The sequence below is a fragment of the Cupressus sempervirens genome, chromosome 3, assembly GCF_028749045.1.
Source record: "Cupressus sempervirens isolate cs-2001-9-10 chromosome 3, ASM2874904v1, whole genome shotgun sequence".
Lineage (NCBI taxonomy): Eukaryota > Viridiplantae > Streptophyta > Pinopsida > Cupressales > Cupressaceae > Cupressus > Cupressus sempervirens.
The window spans coordinates 610,441,171-610,463,908 of NC_143120.1; the positions used below are offsets into that span (position 1 = coordinate 610,441,171).

At 36.7% G+C, this 22,738-nt stretch overlaps 1 protein-coding gene across 4 annotated transcripts in view; it reads right to left on the reverse strand.

The window, feature by feature from the left end:
• Window positions 1-2,560: 2,560 nt before the first annotated feature.
• The window catches only part of LOC149568156 (phosphatidylinositol/phosphatidylcholine transfer protein SFH1-like), a 196,171-nt gene continuing 175,993 nt past the window's right edge, over window positions 2,561-22,738 (reverse strand). For all 4 annotated transcript variants that reach the window (XM_089821159.1, XM_089821161.1, XM_089821158.1 and 1 more), the window contains 2 exons: window positions 3,917-3,997; window positions 2,561-3,278 (listed from right to left, as the gene is read on the reverse strand). In XM_089821159.1, the coding sequence (XP_089677285.1) occupies window positions 2,934-3,278; window positions 3,917-3,997 (426 nt within the window). In that variant the 3' untranslated portion in view covers window positions 2,561-2,933. The remainder of the gene's footprint in view (window positions 3,279-3,916; window positions 3,998-22,738) is intronic.

The following is a 22,738-nucleotide window of genomic DNA, read 5'->3' on the forward strand; positions in this document are numbered from 1 at the left end:
ATACGACATTTTATTGTTTGGATTATTATTTGTCAGCCATTGTTATTTGTTTCAGGACCACCTCTCAAGTGTTGCACTATGTTACACCTTGTGATTTGACAAAAAACAGTATTTTAGTTATCTTTTGGCCCAGGATTTTGTCCATTTGTAGTTAGTGGTATTGTAATGCTACTAGACATTAGTATAGAGTATACCTTCAACTCTGAATATCAATAGATCAGATTTGTGATGTTGCGTAGTGGTTGAAGAGATCCATGTCCAACTCTTTTCTACACTGGGTGGTTAATTGTTCCTTTAACAAAACATCCTTCCATCCTAAGCACAATTATCCTCACAGAAGCTCAAAATAAAACCTTAAGCATGTTGATGTTTTCAACATATCAATGCCAAGATGAGTTTCAGTATACACATTTTTTGGGTATAACAAATAAAATGAGATTTATTGTTCTTTCTATAATTAGATGAGCTACTATTGTTTTCTGTGTCACGTGCATCAATAGGTATACATTCGGGACTAGAGTGAAGAAAAGAGATGACAATATCCAATGATTTGCACCGTTCCCTTTCTTCCTTGAGATGATATAATATGTTTTAATATAAGCTATAAATCATGAGTACAGTTTTAAAACATTCCAGGGCATAAATACACCAGTGACATTTCCAGTATAGAACTATACAATAGATATGCAAAATAGTTGAAATGCTCCTTACAAAAATTTCCAACTACAACAATTTTCCTTAACCAGCATCTATACATTTGGCAAATAAAAACTTCAAAGTAAAAATGTTATCAAGATAATTTGAACCAAGTGCTATAATATCTTTTTAAAAGGATTCGTTTCTACATAAAAGACGACGAAATTGGCAGCAAGTAGAGAGGAGTCAAACTTAACTTTGATGGGGCTTATGTATGGAACCAGGGTGAAGTGGGTGCAACATATGCAGTAAGAGATACCAAGGATGGGTTTTTCTTGGGGGGCATGGTGCACTTTTGCCATGAAACAAAGAATGAAGCCTAATGGAAAGCCTTGAGAGCTGGAATCCAAGCAACTTATTTGGAGTTCATTTGGAGACTTTAAAGACCTCGTTAATATGGTAGAGAAAGGATATTGTCCAAATCAGAAACTTGGGGCAGTACAAGATAAAAAACTGTCTTGATATAACATTCGACTTTGAGATGGTTATATACTCATATAGAGAGCAACAAGGCATACAGCTGTTTTCTTGCTAACCAAGGTTTATATCTAATAGAGTATACTACAATAAAAAAACATTAGTAAATGATTGGTCCTTGTTGCATAATATTATAAATGATGGTTGCCCACCATGGATACTTAATGATACAGTGATAGTATTACAAATTATTCTTAAATATTTAAGTGTATACAAAGGAGTTCACATTGTATAATCACACAAAATAGGGTGGCGATGAAATTAAAATGGTCTATGTATGAATGATTGATTGATGGGAAACTCATGAAAGGAAAAATGAGATGAAAATTTTGATCATGATGTTTGCATCTCTTTGCTCTGCCATTGGTATTGACTAAGTGGACATTTGAGTTTGGGGTGCTACAAGTGCTAGTGGTTTTTGAGGTGGAGCTCTAGTCATTGCGCCAAGAAAATATTCAAGGGATCCTATGCCATATGGTCCAGTGACAGACGGTTATTTAAGGAACAAATTTAACTGTGCAAATGCTAAAGCTTTGAAGGTTCTAAAAGCTAGTTTGGGTGCAGGTACTATAATGGGGATGGTTTGAACTCAATTTATGATATTAATTTAGTTATTTTTAATTGCAGGTGCAAATTAGGATAATGGGATAAGAGAAAACATTCATGTTCTATCGGTTCATCTCCAAGGGGAGGAGAATTTTGAGGGCAAGGGAAATATTGGAGATAAAAGAGGATATACCTGATAGGGATAAGAAAGGTAGACAAATAATGGATAATATAGAAGTTCAAGATGATGCAAGAGAAGTAAGGGCTCTAATGGTGGATATCCATGCCATTGAAGACTTTTGTCCAAATCTCAAGTTCGTTAGAAAAGCATGGTGATCACTGATAACACACCATAGCAGTCCTAGAAATCTCTAGTGGGTATAACTTCCCGTTACTTGAGAATGATATACCATTGACAAATTGAAGAAGAATGGAAATTGTTGATCGCGTCATGATTGTAGGACTCAAGCAAGCAGCCATCAATTTTCCCCACTGATGGAGAACGTGGTAGTATCTGTCAGTGGCATCTATAACCAAGCATATGATCATTAGTAATTGCCTTGGGCTGGAAGCATGGCATGCTGGTATCTAATCTTCCATGATAAGACATTGTTTTGCTTCTGTCAGTCTTTTGGCTACCAGGATCTATCTCTGTTCTTTTTGATAGGTGTTTACTGTTGTTCGTCAGTTTATATTTTGAACTTCTGTATATCTGCTATATACACGCCAAGGTTTATTCCAGCAATTTATATTCTGGTTAAAATGTTTTGTATGGTTTTATTTTTATGACTTTTAACAGTGTTCAAGCATGTTTGGATATTCATATAGTCTTAACGTGTGATGCTAGAAAGTATGGAGCTTCATAAGTACAACCCCAATATATTATATTAAAAAAATATTTTGGAAGGAACAAACTTTAAGTGCAGATGAATGATTGAAAGTACTAATTGTGCTTCATTTCCATTTGAGTAGAGCTTTATTTCCATTTCTACATTGAAAGAGGAAATAGAATCACACGTCTATTCTCTTTAATCCCCATGGACTTCTATATATTTGACAAAATCGAGGCTCTTGAGACAAAATACCAGCCTTGAAAGCATTCTGAAGATACAGAAAGATTGATAGTTTCTACGGAAAGTTGCAAATGGCATCATGGTCTTGTTCTACCCAGATGAAAGATCAGCATCAGAGCGTTCCCCCATTTTGGCATTGTATTATGTATCAGCATTTTCTAATCTTGACCGCATTCCATCATTTATTTTTAGACTGTGTACTGCATTCACAACTTTTTCTTCACCCTCCAATTTATGCAATTCAGACTCTAGGGTTTGGGCTATTATAGATCCTTCAGGATCCTCTGGCACTTGTACATGGAAAGAATCAATTTTTATAGGCTTGACAGGTCTTCTATTTGTTGCTTGCTGCTTAATATAATTATAAAGTTCTGAATGAAAAGGGTGTCTCAGTGAAAAGCAATCTAATATCTCGCCATTACTGTATTTTGAGGAACCAGAGCTATCACGCTTTGAGAATGAAGGAAGAGCTTCATAGTCCATCACCTGCAAGTATATACTTTAATAATTAGTCATGCATATTTAAACATACTTCAAAAATCAATTTTGTTGCACCAGAAAGAATGAATGGTCATGTAAAAATGCAACCCAAGGTTTCTCAAAGTTTGCACACTATACATGCACAAACAGTAATTGAGAATCTCAATTGAATTGAAACCTACAATAAATGGTGTGTGCAATTCACAAATAATTACCTATGCTCCATAAAAAATAAAATATTCCAATGTTTGATGAAAACTAACAAGGCATCTTATGATAGAGGCTGATAAATATCTTGTCAATTTTGACTGGATCGTATGTTAGCCCTAGCTAATATTGCCCAATGCTAGGGCAATACAATATCCTGCTTATGTTTGTCTAAGGTCACAGTATTGTGAATGGAAATCAGTTCCTTTAAAGAAAAGTGATTGTCTTATTCTATCATACTAGTTAGATGACAGAATAATTTTAACTATAAAGAAAAGGCAGTGCATAGAGTGGTTGACCTCTTTAGCCGAACTTGACAGAATGGTGATTAGGTAGATCACAGTCTCCACTTAACAAAAATAAGAAACCCACAGCTATGGAATCCCACAAAACCAACACTAAGTTTACGACAATTATGGTTTACCCACGAGTATTACCTTTAGAAGCTCCTCTCTGCCACTACCTTCTAAAACTTGTATTTTTCTCCTTGTCCTTTCTTGCAACAAGGGCTTGACAACCTGCAAAAATTAGATATTAAAATTCCAAATAAAAGAGATAAATTGAATTGTAGAGTGATTAGAATTGCTAGACACAGCAATTCAGAAGTGCAAAACAAATAACTAATTTTAAGGCAAACATGTTATGAAATCTTAAACAAATGCACCAGTCCAAGTGCAAAAGGTATCCTGCTTTTCATTATAGGAAGAAGGATTTAAGAAAATACATCAAAAGTCTCATGTTCCTTCAGTGCCAAATTTTTTTGTAACATATAAAAAGATAATCTTAAATTTAGAAATATATCCATCTCCAGTCTGGAGCACCAGCTTATGCTACCATTCAAGAGAACAGCATATTTATCACAAAGGCTATCCACAAGGCTTGTAAGGTCCACTTTTTGGGATGTAAGAAATTAACTAAATAATTAAAAAATATTGTTGAAATAGAATGACAACTCAATTTAAATATTTAATGGAGCAATTAAAGAGACATTTTATGTTAACCAAAATTGTAAAATAAAAGTCACTTGTAAAAACCCGAACTTGGCTATAACATGAACAATTCCCTAATTCACCAATTTCTTATATCATTCGGATCGTTTGACATTTTACCAAGTCTTGGCAAGTATGCAACCAGTCCTGATGTAACTAACGCCAATCAACTCTATACTGATTATATCCAACATTGGAAATGATTTATAATTCCAGTTAGACTTCTGTCTGTTATTCTTCACAACCCACAACTTGCAATAGTAATACTGAGAAGTGGAATATAAATATTGTTTTATAGTTCTTTTGTTTGAATTTTGGATGCAAGAAATTTTAAAGAAATGACCAGCATTTACCACCCAAAGTAACTGAATTATCACTTATTTATTAATTGAGCGTACATAATCAGAAGAGCAAATTAAAGAACCTGGTCATAATTCTCAGAATTGCACAATGCTGGAGTAAGATTTTGGAATGCAATTTGGCTTCCATCAGCTCCATGTTCATGCCACGGCCTCTAATAATTAAGTGCAAATGATCTGAACTGGAAACCGATCTGCCTCCAATTCGTAACACCTCAACAAACCACAGGTCCCTTTTAATCTAAATGCTGTGCTTGGTCTGCTCACGTGAACATTGACTGGGCATAATGACTGATCTCTGACTGTCCACGGTAATGTAGGAGACTGAGTGTAGTTAATGTGCAAGGAGCTGCTGCAGACACGTGACTCCCAAACACCCCAACACAGCTGCTAGATAAATCGCAGGCCCCAGCAAAGGTACGTTAGCCACCCAAGAATCATTCCAATACCAAATGCAAGGGGTAAAGGCAAAATCAGGACCAATATAATGCTGCCGTCAATCCCCTCTCAGTTACGTCTGTCAGAATACAGACTTCCAGAATTAAATGTCCACCAATGTGGTCTCTCAGAAAAGAAATATAAACTCCACAATTCAAGAGCTGATCCCTATCAGAATCTCCCAGCCACAGTTGACACAGTTGGGGAATTCTACAATTGTTTCCCTCAGCACAATTGTAAATGAAGACCTTGGAAAAATCCTTCAAACCCACCATAGGAAGACTCTCTCCTTAGATACAGTGAACATAGTAAGGAGAATTGGTAAAGTACTTAGAACTTGATCCACAATATCTCACTTGTGAAATCAATGCACAACTCAGAATCAAACCCTTATACCTCAGCAAAAGATTTGAAAATCAGAATCTCAGAAAAGCCACAAAGGCAACAAAAGCAATTGTATATTTAAGTGTGCCTTTCCCAATGCAATGAGCTCTCATTTATAATCTTTCGTTGGCCAAAGTTTCCAAAATAACTCCATCTCAGAAATTCTGGAAATTTCCCAAAAGAACTCAACACTAGAAAATTTCCAACACGCTTTGTAGAAATATCTCTTAATGTCATTATTATAATAATGCAACTCAATGATAAATAAATAAACAAGAGCTCATGCAATTATTACTTTATTAACTGCAGGTGACGACCAACTGCTGAAGCCACCCGTTGCACTGCCAAAAATGGACCTACTAAAAATAGTTAATCTACAACTGGTACCCCCAAAACACTTTGTTAGCTCACGAGGGTCGCTATGATGAGCTAACTCCATCAACTACGTAGACCTGCCAAAAATGGGGACATTACATCACTTCATTTCATATTAAAAGACAAAGAATGGTATGCCAAAGGTCAAGCAGATGGAATGTCAAAAGTACTACAATGGGCTTTAAAAGAAGAGGCTCATTCTTGGGGGCTTGATTTAATTATTTTCTCTTGAGAATTAAAAAAACCTTTAGATTTTCTTACTCTTGTTAGGAGTTACAAATAAGGCCCACATATACATTTGGAACCAGTTCGTGTGTTGTCAAGCCCCAAACGTATCAATGCTATTGATTCATTTGGTGAGAGAGAGAGAGAGACGGAGTCGAGCATGCAGATAGACATAATCGGCTTCATTCACCAATTCCATCATATGATTTGGGCATGGATTCTAAGGTACCGTGTGCCATCCGGGCCTGACGTTAAGCATATAGGAAGCTTTATTTTCCAACTGCAGATACAGGGATCCCTGCTAGAGTTGTTGGTTGCAGGTGACTGGAGCTGTCCGTGAAGGCAAACTATACTAATCGACGCCAGTAAACTGAGATTCAGAAGGCCAAATAACCAGGTCCTAATTAATTCAGAAACTCTGCTCTCTATTTGATTGAACTTGTAAACCAGAACTTACCAAGATTTTATGTGGTTGATGACTAAGTAGCCGAGTTGAATGTTTTCTGCTTAATGTAGTCTTAAACAGTTAATTTTGAATGTTTGAGTCATGGTGAAATAACTTTTTATAATCCATTTCCTATCAGTTGTATTGCTCATTATTCCACTTTTAGTTTTCTGAGATTGAAATATATACAGACTTTAGGTGATTGCATGTGAGAAGTTACAGGAAATATCATTGAAACCAAATAAGTTATTCAAACCAAACTTCCAATTCAGACCTTAGGAATTGGGTATTAGGTTTGATTTAAAATTTGCAATCAATCTTCACTTGGAGTAATATAGTGGTGAACCTGCTACCTAGTGGAAATTTGACATTAAATGCAGAAGTATAATAAGGAACCATGTCGGATTTGGATACCTCCAGTAGTGCCGGAAGGAAGAACAGTTTCAAAAATTGTGGAAGTTGATTTGAATACAGAGATGGCTGCAAACATGGCAAAAGAAGTAGATAGAGAAGCAAGGGAAACCTTGGGAGCCATCAGAGAAGGACAAACACATGTTGCTGATGCATTACAGCAGCTTATTGAGGCAATACATCAGTTAATATAGGACCAAGCAGGTCTCAAAGTCCTCACTGTGAAGGTAGTAGTGCAGTTGGATCACCACGAGAAGTTACAACACCTACTCGAACAACAGATAGACCGTTAAAAGTTATATTTTCTGAGAATAACTATTTAGTAGAAGTGGGGAATGCAGGAGCAGTGGTAGGTATTCCAAAAGATGTTATGGCCATGCATGCCAAGTGAGATCTATTTCCGGTCAATGTAAAGGCAGATTTGAGCTTTGTTCAGTATATGGGATAGCAGAGGGAAATGGCAAGGGCAAGACAAGATAGAAGGCCTGGGCCCCAAACAAGAATCTAAAACATGTTCTCAATAAGTAAACTTTAACTATATTTGATGGAAGTGGGAAAACTAGAACTAGTGATTGGATACATAAGCTTGACACATTCTTGACACTAAAACCAATGTCTGAACCAGAGGCAATTAAGTTTGCTACCATGCACCTAGACATGACAGCATATGATTAGTGGCATCATGGTCCTGTTACCTAAGATCATGGCATGATCAATTCATATGAAGAGTTCAGCAAAAGCTGATCACTCACTTTGACAGGAAAGATACAGAAGTTTACTATAGGGAGCTCACCCAGTTGAAGCAAAGTGGTATATTAGATACATATATTGATGAGTTTCAGCGAATTTCTATCATGGTTCCAGACATGTCAGAAAATAGAAAGGTATAATGTTGTTAGTAGAAGGGTTGAGTGAAACATTCAAAGGGTTTGTGAAGGTCCTAAAACTAAATACACTTCAAGATGCAATTAAGATGGCACTTGATTTGGATAGTTCATCAACTGCAATTCAGCCCCCTAAGAAGTCTTTTAAGGGATCAAAAACAAATCTGAAATCCATAAATCAGAAGAAAGCCGCTCAACCTAAATTGGATTTTGACTGCAAGAACGAACTAAGAAGTAAGAAATTATGCTTCACATGCAAAGAACCTTAGATCCTGGATCTTAGATGTCTTGGGAAGGGTAAGGTCCCTTATATTGAAGTGGTTTTTGATGACGAAAATGAAGATAACAGCTTTGATGACAGCGATGAGGAAGGTAATCATGAGCAGCCACAGGTAGAGACAATTGAAGGACAGGTTTCCGATCAGTCTCCTACAGTTGCCACTCTCTCAAGAGTTTTGTAGTAGTGAAAAGGAAATTACGAGTGGAAGCGGTTCTTGAATATGATGTTAAGATGGCTGGTGGAGATCTACTTAATGGTTCAAGAAAATTCTCATAGCTTAGTACTCGGATGGGGAGTTGTACATTAATTATATATTGTTATGTGATTGAGTTTGGGAGAATGGATGCCTGTGGCTTCAGACTCTTGGTAGGTACACTATTGATCATGATCTAAGACAAATTGAGTTTATAAGAGGAGACCAATAGACTATTCTTAGAGCCATAATCGATGGAAGTCCCAACATTGTTTCTACTCATCGGGTGGAGGCCATATTGAAGCAGATGACATGCAGTGGGCAGCACATTGTTTTCTTTCTACCCAATCCATTTCAAATTTGGGACAGCAGCATCACAGACATACAATCACTATTGGATAAGCACAAGAGATTTTTTGGGGATATTCCTCTTGACATACCTTCGGGTCTTGGGTTTGAGCATGTGATAGAAATGGAGGAAGGTGTGAAGCCCGTCATTACTACACCCTATGGTCATCCTAGACATTACAAGGAGATTAAAAAGACGATCAAGGAGTTACCAGCCACGAGATACATTAAACCTAGTTAGTGCCCATTTTCTTTACATGGGACTCTGTGTATGTGCATTAATTATAGGGCTCCGAATAAGAGCACTATCAAGAACGAATATCCTATTCCTCGCATAGATGAGCTATTAGATGAGTTGCATGGGGCCATTTATTTCTCGAATATTGATCTTTGTTCAGGCTACCATCAGATTCAAGTTTGAGGAGAATGTGCATAAGACAACTTTTAGATGCCACCACGAACAGTATGAGTTTTTGGTGATGCCCTTTGGACTCACTAATGCACCTATTACATTCCAGTCATGTATGAATCACATTTTTAATAAGAAATTACATAAGTACGTGTTGGTATTCTTTGATGACATTCTGATATTTAGCATGTCATGGGAAGAATGCTTACAACAATTGGTTGAGGTTTTGAGTATCATGGGGCAGCATTCTTTATATGCTAAAGAGTCCAAATGCAGGTGTGGCTTGACAAAGATTCTATACCTTGGGCACATGATAGGGGCTATTGGGACCAAGATTCACCAAGAAAAGATACAAGCCATAATGGATTGGCTGCCACCTAGAAACGTTTATGATTTCCGAGGATTCCTTAGTTTATGTTCTTATTACAAGAGATTTCTTAAGGGGCTATCTCAGCTTCCAACAGCACTCACAGATCTCAATAAAAAGAGTTCTTTTAGGTGGTCAATTGATACAAAAGCAATATTTGACAGGGTTCAGAGGTCCACTATTAGCACTACCAAATTTCTCTAAACCATTTGTGTTGGAGTGTGATGCTTTTGGTTAGAGTATAGATGTAGTGCTCATGCAGGATAGGCACCCCATTGCTAATGAGAGTAGGAACTTGAAGGAGCATGAGAGATTGTATTCCACCTACGATAAGAAGTTAGCCATTATGCATGCTTTGGCCAAGTTCAAGCAATATTTTATAGGAGGAAGATTCATGGTAAAAATAGACCATAACAATCTACAATTTTTTTTTGGCATAGGAATTGAATAAACAACAAAAGTGGATCAGAAAGGTACAAGCTTATGATTTTGACATTGAGTATGTCAAAGGGAAGAATAATGTAATTGTTGATGCACTCTCTAGAATGCAAACTTGTGCTACTTGTTGGGCGATGTCAGAGATATCAGCCGGTTGGAAATCTGAACTTTTAGATGAGTATTCCAAGAACACATTTGCTTGTGAGGTTATTGATGGACAAATCCAAGATGATAGGTGAAGGGTGATTGATGATGTGATTTATTATAAAAACATAATTTATTGAGTCCCTGAGTTCAGACCTAAGGACAAGATATTGCAGGTCATCCAGGGTTTTTAAGAGTCATGGGCAGCTCATAGAAAGGTTCTCTTGGAAGGACCTCAAGTATGATGCCCTTAAGCATGTAAAGGACCGCTTAGTTTTTCAACAAAACAAGTCTAAGCAAATGTATCTAGCTGGTTTGTTGCAGCCCTTACTTGTTCACAAGCATAAATGGGAAAGTATATCCATGGATTTTATTATAGGTCTTTCTAGAGTATAGGGTAAGTAAAGCATATTGTGGTAAGTAAATGTCCACCATGAGCTAGCTAGGTCATCAAATCTAAAAAAGATGCATAAATATATATTCACTTGAATAGTAATTGAAGTAAAAACAATTACCTTTGATTTGAGAATGTGGATGCTCTGCAATCCTTTTTGTGATGTTAGACATGATTTATCATAATGATACCCATAGTATTTACGTACATTTGTATGTGTTTCATACACGTATATGTATGTATGTATGCATATATTTAAATATAACATATATGTAAGAATACGTGTATATAAAATATAACGTGTATGTATGCTTGTGTAAATGACACGTATAAACATGTATATAATATAAGTATTGTTATAATAAATCATGGGAGAAATTTTATTATTTTCTTCTTATGGAAATTGAAATTAATACATGGAGTCTATTGGCCACATTTCATTCCTCATTATTTCAACTCCTTACATTTTTAATTCAAAATTGTAACTCATGCTTGTCCCCTTGCGTATATCCCATGCACGTAACTCCCTTTCTTGATCGATTCAAGAAATGAATAGCCGAGCATCATTCTATTTTAGAAGAAATTTGCAGCTTCACATGGATTGACTCTCCTTTTTACTTGCCTTGGTTGCAATTTCATATAAGTTCTGCAAAAAAAAGCTTAATCTTGTGCAAGCACTAAACAACGGCCATTATAGATTAGATTTCTAAAGCTCATAGTTTGGAACAGATGGAAACCATCTTACTCTTTTTGCAATGCAGCTCTGTCAAGTCTCAATTGTTATCTCTCCTATGCCATTATTGTCATTCTATGGTAGTTTGATTTATCCACATTTATTCTTCTTCTTGCTAATAGTCCAAGCGAACGTGAATTATTATAAAACAGAGTGTGAGTTGTATGTGTAGTCATGTCGATTTATGGGATGAGCCGTTGGCTCATAATGTTTACAAATCTTTTTCTTACATTTGTTTTTTAGGGCATCAATAAGAAGACCAGTTGTCTGGAATCACACAATTAATGCTACAACGACACCCTCCTATGTGTCATTGAGAGCATGAAAATATGGTCAATTAGATGTGAAACAACTGAGAAGGCTTATCGTTTTGTTTTCATGCCTTCACAACTAAATCTTCAAAGAATTTTGCAATTCCCTAGCATTGTTCAACCAGCCTAGTATACGTCGGGAATCACACCAAGGACCATCAAGGAAGACCATGCAAGGCCGAGATATGTAGTGTAGCCTATGCAAGATGCTTATGTAATTCCCTGCAATAAAACAAAAATTTACATCAGAATTAGAGTTGAAAGATATAAGTTGAAATAGTAATCTAGTCAGCTCATGGTGGGGATTTGGGCAATGTCTTGTTTGTCAAGTCAAGCGGCAGGTGATCAAGCAGATAGTGTCCATGTAAATCCCTAGCCAAGGTAGGTTTAGTGGCTAATGATGTTGCTATGATCTCAGAGGTTAGGAAAACTCACACTTGGATGGATAGGCTGTTCAAAGGGTTTGACGGTCTAGTTGGATGAGGGATTGACACTCTAACACCAGGATGCTTAGGTGGCAGGACAAGATGGTGTGTATGTATCCTTCCCGTGCAAGGTAGGGTCATTCTCAGTTGAGAATGAGAGGGGATACGCTAGGTCCATGATTGGGAGGTTAAGCCTCTGGTAGTGCTTCACCTCTCCACCAATGGCAAGACTTGTACAAGATAGAAGGGATTTGCATTCTTAGCCTAATGTGATTTAACAGGGACTTGCATTTCCATTCATGTTTTTAAGTTCAGCTAGATATGTGTATAAAGATAAATGAAATTACATTTATTTCTATCAAATTAATGAAATGATAGATAAAATGTTCAATTAATAGATGATCTCTCTTTCGAACATTTTAATTGTTATTGTGATTAAATAAAGGAAGTAGATCTTCATTTGTTAGTTAAGGCATTTCACAAGAATCTGTTAATCTATTATAATTGTCAATCCCATGCATGTGAATATGTAGTTAGTTTATTTTGAATGTTATAATCTAGAGAAACTCAGTGGTAGGAAAGATGGTTGTTACATATACCCACTCATTTGCAGTCTTGATATGTCCATCTATGGGTGATAAGAGGTGCTTGGAGTTAGCTCAATGTCTCCCAAACTAAAAAGCTCTATCCAAAAAGTGTTGAGGAATATAATCTCCATTACTCAACCTGACTACAACTCCACAACTTGCACTTCTCTAAACTCCGTCAGGATCGCAAAGTAGGCGTACTTGGTCAAATGGTCAACCAACACATAAATGCAAGCCTTGCCCTATTCCTTGTGGTATATTGTGATGAAATATACCAAGATACTCTCCCTATTCTAACTTAGAATGGTTAAGGGTCGTAGCAATCTTTTGTGAAAGGTAAGCTCCAATTTTTTCTACTAGTATGTAATACACTCCATGATGAACTATAACACATCATACCTAAGGCCCTTCCATGAGAACCTCTCATAAATCTATCTCTACATCTCGAAGTACTTGGGGTGCCTTGCAAATAGTGACTCATAAACTACACTTTGAATCTTTTCCTTAGACTTCAACCCTGATATCAAATTTTTTTTTCCCTTGTAGTAGATGACATCATCCACCTTGTATCTATCATTGTAAATCTGTTTGTTCATCAACTAGCAAGAAGGGGCATTCTTTGAGTACTCAACCAACAAATGAGCCTTCTTATCAGCCAAGACCTCAGACAGAGTAAATGGAAGGCCTCTGGATAAAGCCTCAACAACCACATTCTTCTTCCCCTTCACATACTCGGTAGCAAAATCATAGGATTGAATCTTGCTTGCCCATTTCTATTGCCTCTATTTTAGATCCTTGTACTCCAAAATGTATTGGAGACTAAGGTGATTGGTCCTTACCACATCACTTGAAGTACCACCTAAACTTAGTCAATGTGCACATGGTCAAGGGCATCTCCTTGTTGTAGACCAAATGCAATGTCTCAGTATCCTTGAGTTTCTAGCTCTTAAACATAATGGGGTGACAATTTTGCATCAACACTACACCAATGCCCTCCCCAAATGCATCACACTCAAGGACAAATGAATGAGAGAAATTAGTCAATGCAAAAACTAGACATGTGCTCATAGTTTCCTTCAACTTTTTGAAACCATGCTTTACCTCCATCCAATTGAATGCAACCCTTTTTGTGAGGTCAATCAATTGAGCTCTGAGCTGTGAAAATTCCCTCACAAATCTTATTTAGTAGTTACATAGACCAAAGAATCCATGCAAATTTGTAAGTCTCCTTAAAGGTAACCTGTCGAAGTTTGCTTGGATCTTCTCGTAATACACCTAGACTCCACATGCACTAATGATGTGGCCCAAGTATAGGACCTTTGCAATGTCAAACTCAACCCTTGGACTTCTTCAAATAAAACAACTATGTCTCCATGATCCCCAAAACCTCGTCCATGTGCCTTAAGTGATCCTCCCATGTCTTGTTGTATAGGAGGACGTCATCAAAGAATATCAATAAGAACTTTTGTACCTATTTGTTGAAGATGCAATTCATGCAAAACTAGAATGTAGTAGGCTCATTAGTCAATTCAAAGGCATGACTAGAGAAACTCATAATGGTCATATTGGCATTAGAAGGTTATCTTGTAGACATCTTGCTCTCTCACTCGAATTTGGTTTTAGGAAGATCTAAGATCTATCTTTGAGATCTAGACAACCCCATGAAGTTTGTACAATAACTCATCAATCCATGGAATAGGGTACCTATTCTTGATTGTATATGTTCAAGGTCTAATAGTTAATTGAGATCTTGAGAGTCTCATCCTTCTTCACCAAGTCCACAAATGGGGGCTTGTTGCATTCCACATCAAGAAGTCTTTAATTGTCTTCTTGATTTCATCCTTGAATATCTCGGGACACCTATAAAGAGTCATGAGGACTGGTTTGGCTCCCTCCTCCAACTCTAACATATGCTTATAACCTCTTTCTAGTAGTACTCCTAGGGAAATATTATTAGAAATCATATTGTGCCTACCCAACACTGTTTGTAGCTCATCATCATGGTCATGTGTTTGCTAGCTGTCCAAAGGTTTGGAAGAAACCAAGCACTATGCTTCTCATACCACATTATCATGCTTGAATATCACCTCCATGCATTTGACCAAAACAACCCTAGGTCTACGATCCTCCAAAGACCGCCTCCTTCCCATTTACCTTAAATGTCCAATTCAAGCTCTTGAAACTCTAGGTTTATTTGTCAAGAGTTTCCATCCACTAAATGCCCAAAATGCCAGTTGTATCGTTTATGTCTGCCACAAAGAAGTCATCTGTTGCAAAAAAGTTCCCCATGGTGATGCTCATCTATGGCACCAAATGTTTGCATGGTAGGAGTTGGCCTCCTGCCACCTTGATATCAAATTCCATGTGCTCCATTATATGCAATCCTCTCTTGGTCACTACGAAGACCTTGATTAAATTAAGAGTAGCCCCACTATCGAGCAAGGCCATGACCTACTATCCTTGTAGAGTGCCATGAACACAAAATACGTTAAGACCTAATGTGCTAACTAGGGATGTATATTGTCTTAAATTGGAAGCACTTCAATTTAATGATGATTTGGCACCTATTTAGTGAGATTTAATGCTAGGCTTGCATGCTTTGCATTTCTCCCTTTTCTTCTCATCTCTCTTTAATTTTCCTGACAAAATCGAGTAGTACCTAATAAATCCTCCTTGATATTCCTCTTTCGCGGTGCAAAGCTTGAGGTAGGACCTATCCACTTGAGTCCTCCCTTTCCTCTTTCACATCACTCAAAATCTCTTTTCTACACCAAAATTGGGTTTTCTCGAATTTTGTACTTGATTTCCAAAAACTGAGACTTGTTTCGAGACTCCAAGGGATTACCGGGGATTTCTAGATCTGGTAACCAAGGCTGAAGTTTGACCCTGCTTCGGTCCCATTTTTGGGTCCCCACTTGGGACCTATTCCAGGTTTGATCCAAGGTGTCAATTTTTAAGTCTAATCGGCCAATGGAAGAAATTTTATTCCAATTTCTATATAAGCCCTTCCATTTGCCTCATTTTGCATCATGCATTCACAATATCCATCTCACACACACACAAGCATTCCATCCACAAGTCATATCAAGCATCCATCACACACTAGCATTCACACACTTAAATCTTCAAGCATTCAAGCCATTTTTCAAGTCTATTCAAAAAGATCCTTTTGTAAGTCATTGGAGAGGAGATCCCTTACATTCAAGCTATTTTCAAGGAGCTTCAAGGAGTTCAATTGGGAGTTTTATCATCTCTTTCATCTTCATGCTACAACATTTCAAGGTTTAGCTTCCTTCATTGATGATTGTGGAGCTTGTCGTCAAGGAGGGTCTTCTACATAACTCCATTCTTTTGCATTCACATTCCTCTTGATCCGATTCAATTGGTAAAGTGAGCATATTGCATTTGATTTGAGAGATCCTACTATTGTAAGGTGAATTCGTGCATTTAATTTACATTTTCAGCATTTCGATTATTTCAATTTCAAGGTTAATTCCTAAACTGGGGTTTGACAAAGGCAAACCCCCTATCAACAAAAAAAAACCATATTTTTTGGAGGTTGCTAATCTCCTAAGGAAAAACAAGTTGCAAATTTGGATACCCTTTTCACAGAACTTCAGAGATTTGAAAATTGTTTCACGATTAGACACTGTTGAATAGGGCTGAACTTCAGCCTTGCTATGTTGACCTTATTGCCTAAAGTTGATGCTGCTGCCAAAAGTTGACCCTACTAGACAGCCAAATGATTTATGGGTTTTAGAGATCTCACTATTTCGAATTGGAATCTTGATTTATTTGCTGATTGGAGTTACATAGACATGAAAGATCAGATCCAATATTCCCCCTTATTTTTAAAGTAAGTCATTTAATTGTTTTCTTTACTTCAGCACATCTACTTTCTATATCAATAATCTTAATTGCAGTTCATAACTCTTGCTACATTAGGGTTTTGATGGTCTTGCAATCTTTCTCTAATTCTATAATCTTTAGATCTTTTGCTTGTATTAGTGCTCCTTTATCACTTAGTTGGCACTAATCTTCTTAGATCTTGTTACCTTAGAGTTGGAATCGAAAAGATCAATCTCCTTAACTCCCCTTCGAGGTGTAAGGGTCAAAAACCCTTTAAGTGTGAATTATTTGTGACCTATTCCAATTGCTTCACATTTTCCCCTACACATCTTTGGTGAACCCAACCATCAACATTTCCTCTTTCAATTTTGGAGTTAGATTGTTGCATTATATTGTGTGTTACATTGAATTTTCTTGTTAAATACATATCTATTGATCTCCCTTTGTATGTACTTACTTTCACTAGATTACATTGTGTGCTTTGTGATTTAGTTCATACCTTAAGGTTAGATTTTCTTTGTGTGATCTCCCTTTGCATGTACTCACTTTCATTAGATTGCATTGTGTGCTTTGTGATTTAGTTCATACCTTAAGGTTAGATTTTCTTTGTGTGATCTTCCTCTTTCCTTGTTTGGAGTATGAGCTTCATTACCTTAAGCCCTACTTATTGCATTCCCATCAACATAAGTCGTAGGCTCATGGCTTCCATTGATCCGGAAACTTCTTCCCCTCTCTTTTGAAACTTTAGTGAGACTATGGTTTCCCATGATCCTAAACCTTCCATGGAGAATGACTCTTCCCATTCATCTCATGATGAAGATGAGGCTTTAAGATTTCATCCCAAACAAGTTCATAAGCTTGTTAATGAAATTGACAAGATGCATGATTAGCTTATCTAAGAGAATCACAATACCGATGCTATTGCTGCTTTTGATGCTCTTAAGAAAGTGATCCATAATGATGAACATGGTGTTAATCTTTTGCATAGTCTTACTCACCTTGTCCATTCACATGTTAAGCCTTTGGCTCAAGCCGTATCTGAAATAGGAATGGTTACACCCATCACTAGTGTTGAGCCTTCCTTGCCTATTTCCACTCCTATCACTAGTATTCCTACATATGTTCCACCTATTGTGACTACATCTATTCAACCATCTAATCCTCCTATCACGAGTCTTTTTATCTCTTCTTTCCTTATGACTATTCCACCTACCTCATTTCCTACCTAGCAGCCTTCATATAATAGTGTTCCTTACACATTCTAATCCTCCTACTATTATGGTTCCTAGTGTCCCACCCGTAACACCTTCTACTCCAACTAATTCATACACTCTTCCTACTGTGTCGAATATACCATTGTCAACTATTTCCTCTAATGCTTCCACTTTCCTTAGTCTTGCTTAAACTGTTTCTTCTTTGCAACAACAACTCGCTTCCTTAACTCAATCCAAGTTTAGTGTACCTACATGTGATAAGGATAGTCTTTTATACTTGGACATTATCCGTACCGTTGCCCCTCAACAAACTGATATGCCTTACCTTGATACTTATAATGGTAAGGGTAATCTTGTGACTCATCTTAAAACTTTTTCAAGTCCTATGTAGTGATTATTCCCATGAACATAGGATTTTAGCTAAGTTGTTTTCTTGTACCTTTCATGACAAGGCCTTGCAATAGTATTGTTCCTTGTCACCTTATTCTATTAATTCCTTTCACAAACTTGCTAATGTTTTTATTCAACAATTCCAAAACAACATTGGTCATCAAGGTGTCCTTGACTGATTTGATGCATTGTAAACAAGGTCCCGAGGAAAAAGTGACTGATCTTATTAGTAGATTTAAGCATTTGCATGCTCGGATTTCTCATCATGTGCCTAACATTGATATTCAACATATGTTTATTGCTAATTTACAAAAAGACATTAGAGATAATATTTTACTTACTAAATTTACCTATGTTTCACAACTTCATGCAGTGCTTCATTATTATCAATTACAAGTGAGCCAATTTGAGAGCACCCCTCCAATGACTCCTGTCTCTATTGACAAGAGTGATGCCGCACCTAGTCACAACAAATTTCAAAAACCTACTATGTCAAGATCAATAAAGCCACGAATATAGTAGATGATCAAGTAGCTGTTGCATCCAAAGGTGTCGTTGCTTCTTCCTCTTTTTTTGGATAAATCATAAGTTTACTCCTCTCTCTGAATCTTTGTATTGAACTATGGGAAGGTTATAAAGTGCTAATATTAGACACTCCCTCTTGTTAGATCACTTCTTCCTTCTACCACATCAAGTCTGCACTCTAATTCCAAATTGTTTTGTCAATATCATCGTCAACTTGGCCATGATATTGAAAAGTGTAATACCATGAAACATAAGATTCAAGACTTGATTCATTCCAATGCTTTGTCTGTTGATAATCATGCTAATGGAAATAAATCTGTGGTAGATCCTAATCAAAATCTTCAAATCTACACCAATCCTTTACCTCAACAAACTGCTAATACGATTGCTTAACCTTCTTCTTCCTCTGATACGAACATTTCTTATGATCAACAAAAGGAAGAGAATGACCATACCATTAATGCTGTAGAATGTGTCCCTCAACCTCAACTTCAACCTAAGATCCAACCTAAACCTCAAGTTCCGCCTAAGCCTTAACCTACTCTTAAGTGCGCTAGAAACCTTACTATTACCTTTGATGATTTTGACAAATTTCATGCTCCTGATGGACTTCTTTACATTGCTGCTAGGATTGCTAAGTATCCTTCTTATGGTTGTCTAGTTGATCCTACTTCCATGGTTAATGTCATCATTGAAGAACATCCTTTTGCCAAATGATTGCATCATGACTTTTATGATTCAACTAATACATGGATTTAGACTTGTAATGGTTTCTTCTATCCACCTCATGGTTCCATTACTTTATTTGTTTAACTTTTTGGGAAAGTGGTGAATACTACCTTTGAAGTGAAGCTTGGCTTACCTTCGTTGACTTCCATTAAAGTCATTGCATCTCCTATTCATCAACACATCAAATTTCTTCATGATGGCGAGATTAAGACAATCAATCATAGTCTTTATCATCCTTCTAAGCTTAGAAATTATGTTGTCCTTGACTTCTTTTGGCCTTCTATTCCTACTACAACTACCTGTCGTGATTATGTTTTCCAATCATATCAAGCTCGTAAGTGTAGAAAGATTGTTGAATTGAGTATGCCTAAGGATCTTACTCGTGATCTTTTCCCTACATCTTCTACACCTATTTCTTCAAACTCCTCCATTTCCAATAAGCAACCACTACTTGCATCCAATGCTCCCTCGAGTGTGGTTCCTCCTCCTGTTCCTCAACCCAAAGATGAAAAGGAACCTATGCAAGTTAACCTTTCTTCTTCCCAACCAATCTCTAGCAAAACTAAACGTAACCAACATGCCCATGATTGTCAAAAGAAGCGTCAAGCTCGTGCCAAGGCCCATTTGCAAGTTTGCTCATTCTTCTTCTCCTTCCTTTGACCAGCCTATGTCTATGGAAGTAGTTAATAATAATGATCAAATAGATAAATGTGATATTCGTATTTTGGATTCTATTGCTATGAATCTTGATGAAGAAGATACATAAGATGATCTTGTTGCTACTAATGATGATGAATATGATAGTATTGATCTTGATAATGATTTTCCTAACATGCTTTCAAAACAATTTTCACTCACATCTAGTTTTGAGCATAGTAACTCTCAAGGGGTCCCTATTTAGATTTAGCTATTGTTCCTATGTGTTGGATGTTGCTCCTCTTGCAAGTTATCCATCTTCTCTAAATGATACAGACCAAGATTGGGGAGGCGAGAGATGCACTTGAGTGATAGCTCTAGCATGATGGCTTTTGTGTGTTTGTTTAGATTTCTTTAAACAACCCTTGTTGCTTCGTTGGCACGAGGTGATAAAGGAATCAAAATGTTGTATCATTCTTCTATTTGCATCTCACTTCTTCTATATGTTGTACATGTGCCAATGTTCGGAATTGTGTCCTTGTGTCTATTCGCTTGGATTTGCAACATGGTAAGACCAATCCTTTTTCATCTCCATGATAGTAGTCCAAAAAGACTTCTTCATAACTCTTACGTGTCTTTCTTCCATTATGTTGTAGTTCTACTTCCTATGGTTAATGATGAAATTTCATTTGCAATAATATTTAAATATATTATCTTGTGATCATATTGACCCCCAAGTTAGTAGATTCCTTTTGTGCTCTCTATCTGTTATGTGATTATTTCCCTTAATTTGTCGTCTTCTCTTGGGGGCATTTCATAGTGGAAACATCTCTGAGTGGATGTATGTATACTCCATTATAGCAACTGCTCCTATTGAAGTGTTAACAATGATTATAACATGGGAGCATACACTCTGCTCGCTTTTTGGCCTATAATCATGGAGTAGCAAAAACAGATTTTGAGTATGGCTTAGAGTACTTTAGCATTGGGGATTTGGTATGCTTTCTTCGTTATTCTAAAATCTATGCATTGTCACTTGGTCACTTTTTGTACACACATTTTGTGAATCCCTTTATGGATTATGCATAATCTCAAAAAATGGATCCTCCATGTACACCTTCAAATTAGGAAGTGGACATCCTTAAGATTGGATCTCTCTTTCTTTTGCACATTCAACATATGCTAAATCCCACACACAAGTAACACATTTAAAAATATATGCTAAATCAGTAAATCTTATATATGGGTAATGCATATAAATTTGCTAAATCTCATATATAGGTAACCCATTCAAGCATATGCTAAGTCCCATACACAGGAAATACGTTTTTTTTTTGCGTGATTTACAATGAGATGTACCTTTCTCATAGGAAGAATTAATCACGCCCCTTCTTCCTTTGCTTCTCCCAATCGGTGATTTCTCTCTTGTTATGATTTTGCAATTAGCAAAGACTCAATTCCTTTGGGGCTTGACGGATTCTTCGTCACCTTGATCATGATAAGATTATCTCATGCCTTGTTCTCTACTTTACCAACAATTGATGAAAGTATTGTCATTGATGTCAAAGGTCTTCAGAATGAGATTGTGGGATGTGCCATTGATGTTTGATCTTGTTATTAATCTCTAAGATAGGATGTCGAATTATATTTGTTAAGTGTTGAAATTAGTGTGGAAGCTATCAGAGAGTCTATGCCAAAAAATATAGAAGAAAAAGTTCTTAGTCTTACATAAGTATTGAGTTGCTAGAAGTGGACTCCAGCATTCCATGTGGAAGGATAGCCATTAATGTTTTGAAAAGACTACTATCAAAGAAGATAGTGAGGTTGAAGATTTAGTGACCAGACGCATTAGACTTATACAGAATTATGAAGACTCTACAAACCTAATTGCAAAGTCATGGCTGATTTATTATTGTCACTAGTTTGTCTAAGACTCTAATATATTACTGTTATCAAAGTATTTCATTTGACGAACATGCTTTTCCCAAACCACCAATCTGTCATGTCTCCAATTTCTGCACTTCCTTAGTGACAACATTTCTAGCAGGGTTGGTCTATTATCTGGTTCCCATAGGCTAGCAGAGCGTAGAGGGAACCAACCCACGGGCTTTGAGAGTCATGCATGAGCTTCCCAAGTAGTTTGGAGCAGTAGACAACAGTTTCCTAAAATTTAGGAGGGATTCCTAATTTGTAGGGATTGACTAGGAGTGGTCTAAGAGGCATTTGGAGACCTCGGCGAACGTTTTGGAGACTTAGAGTGCATCTCCTATTTTTTAGGAGGAACTCCTGGTTCAATGACAGTTCTCTTAGAGGTGCACACAGTAGGGGAGAGTCATTGGGACTCAATTTTGGTTGATTGGGGCTGTCTCCTACTTTTTAGGAGCATCCCTAAATTTTAGGGATGGACTGCCAGTTGACCTATCTTGTCCAGCATCAGTCACAAATAGGTTACAAGGTCAGATTCATGTTTGATTGGTCATTTTGAGCCTTTTGGGACCATTTGGAAAATATTTTAATATATTTAAATATTTCCTAAGTTGGTGATTAAATAAATTAAAATAAGTTAATAATATAACCATTTTGGAGTAATAAGGGGATTCTGGCTTCAGTTGATCAGGTACACCTATGTGTTATAGCTTGTTGGAAAGGTCTCGAATTATTATACATGATTTTTACTATCTATAGACTTTTTGGTGCCTTTAGCTATGGAATTTTAATAAAGTAATGTTTTTCTTATAGCATGGATGACTTTAATTGGGAAAATGTTATTTTATTAT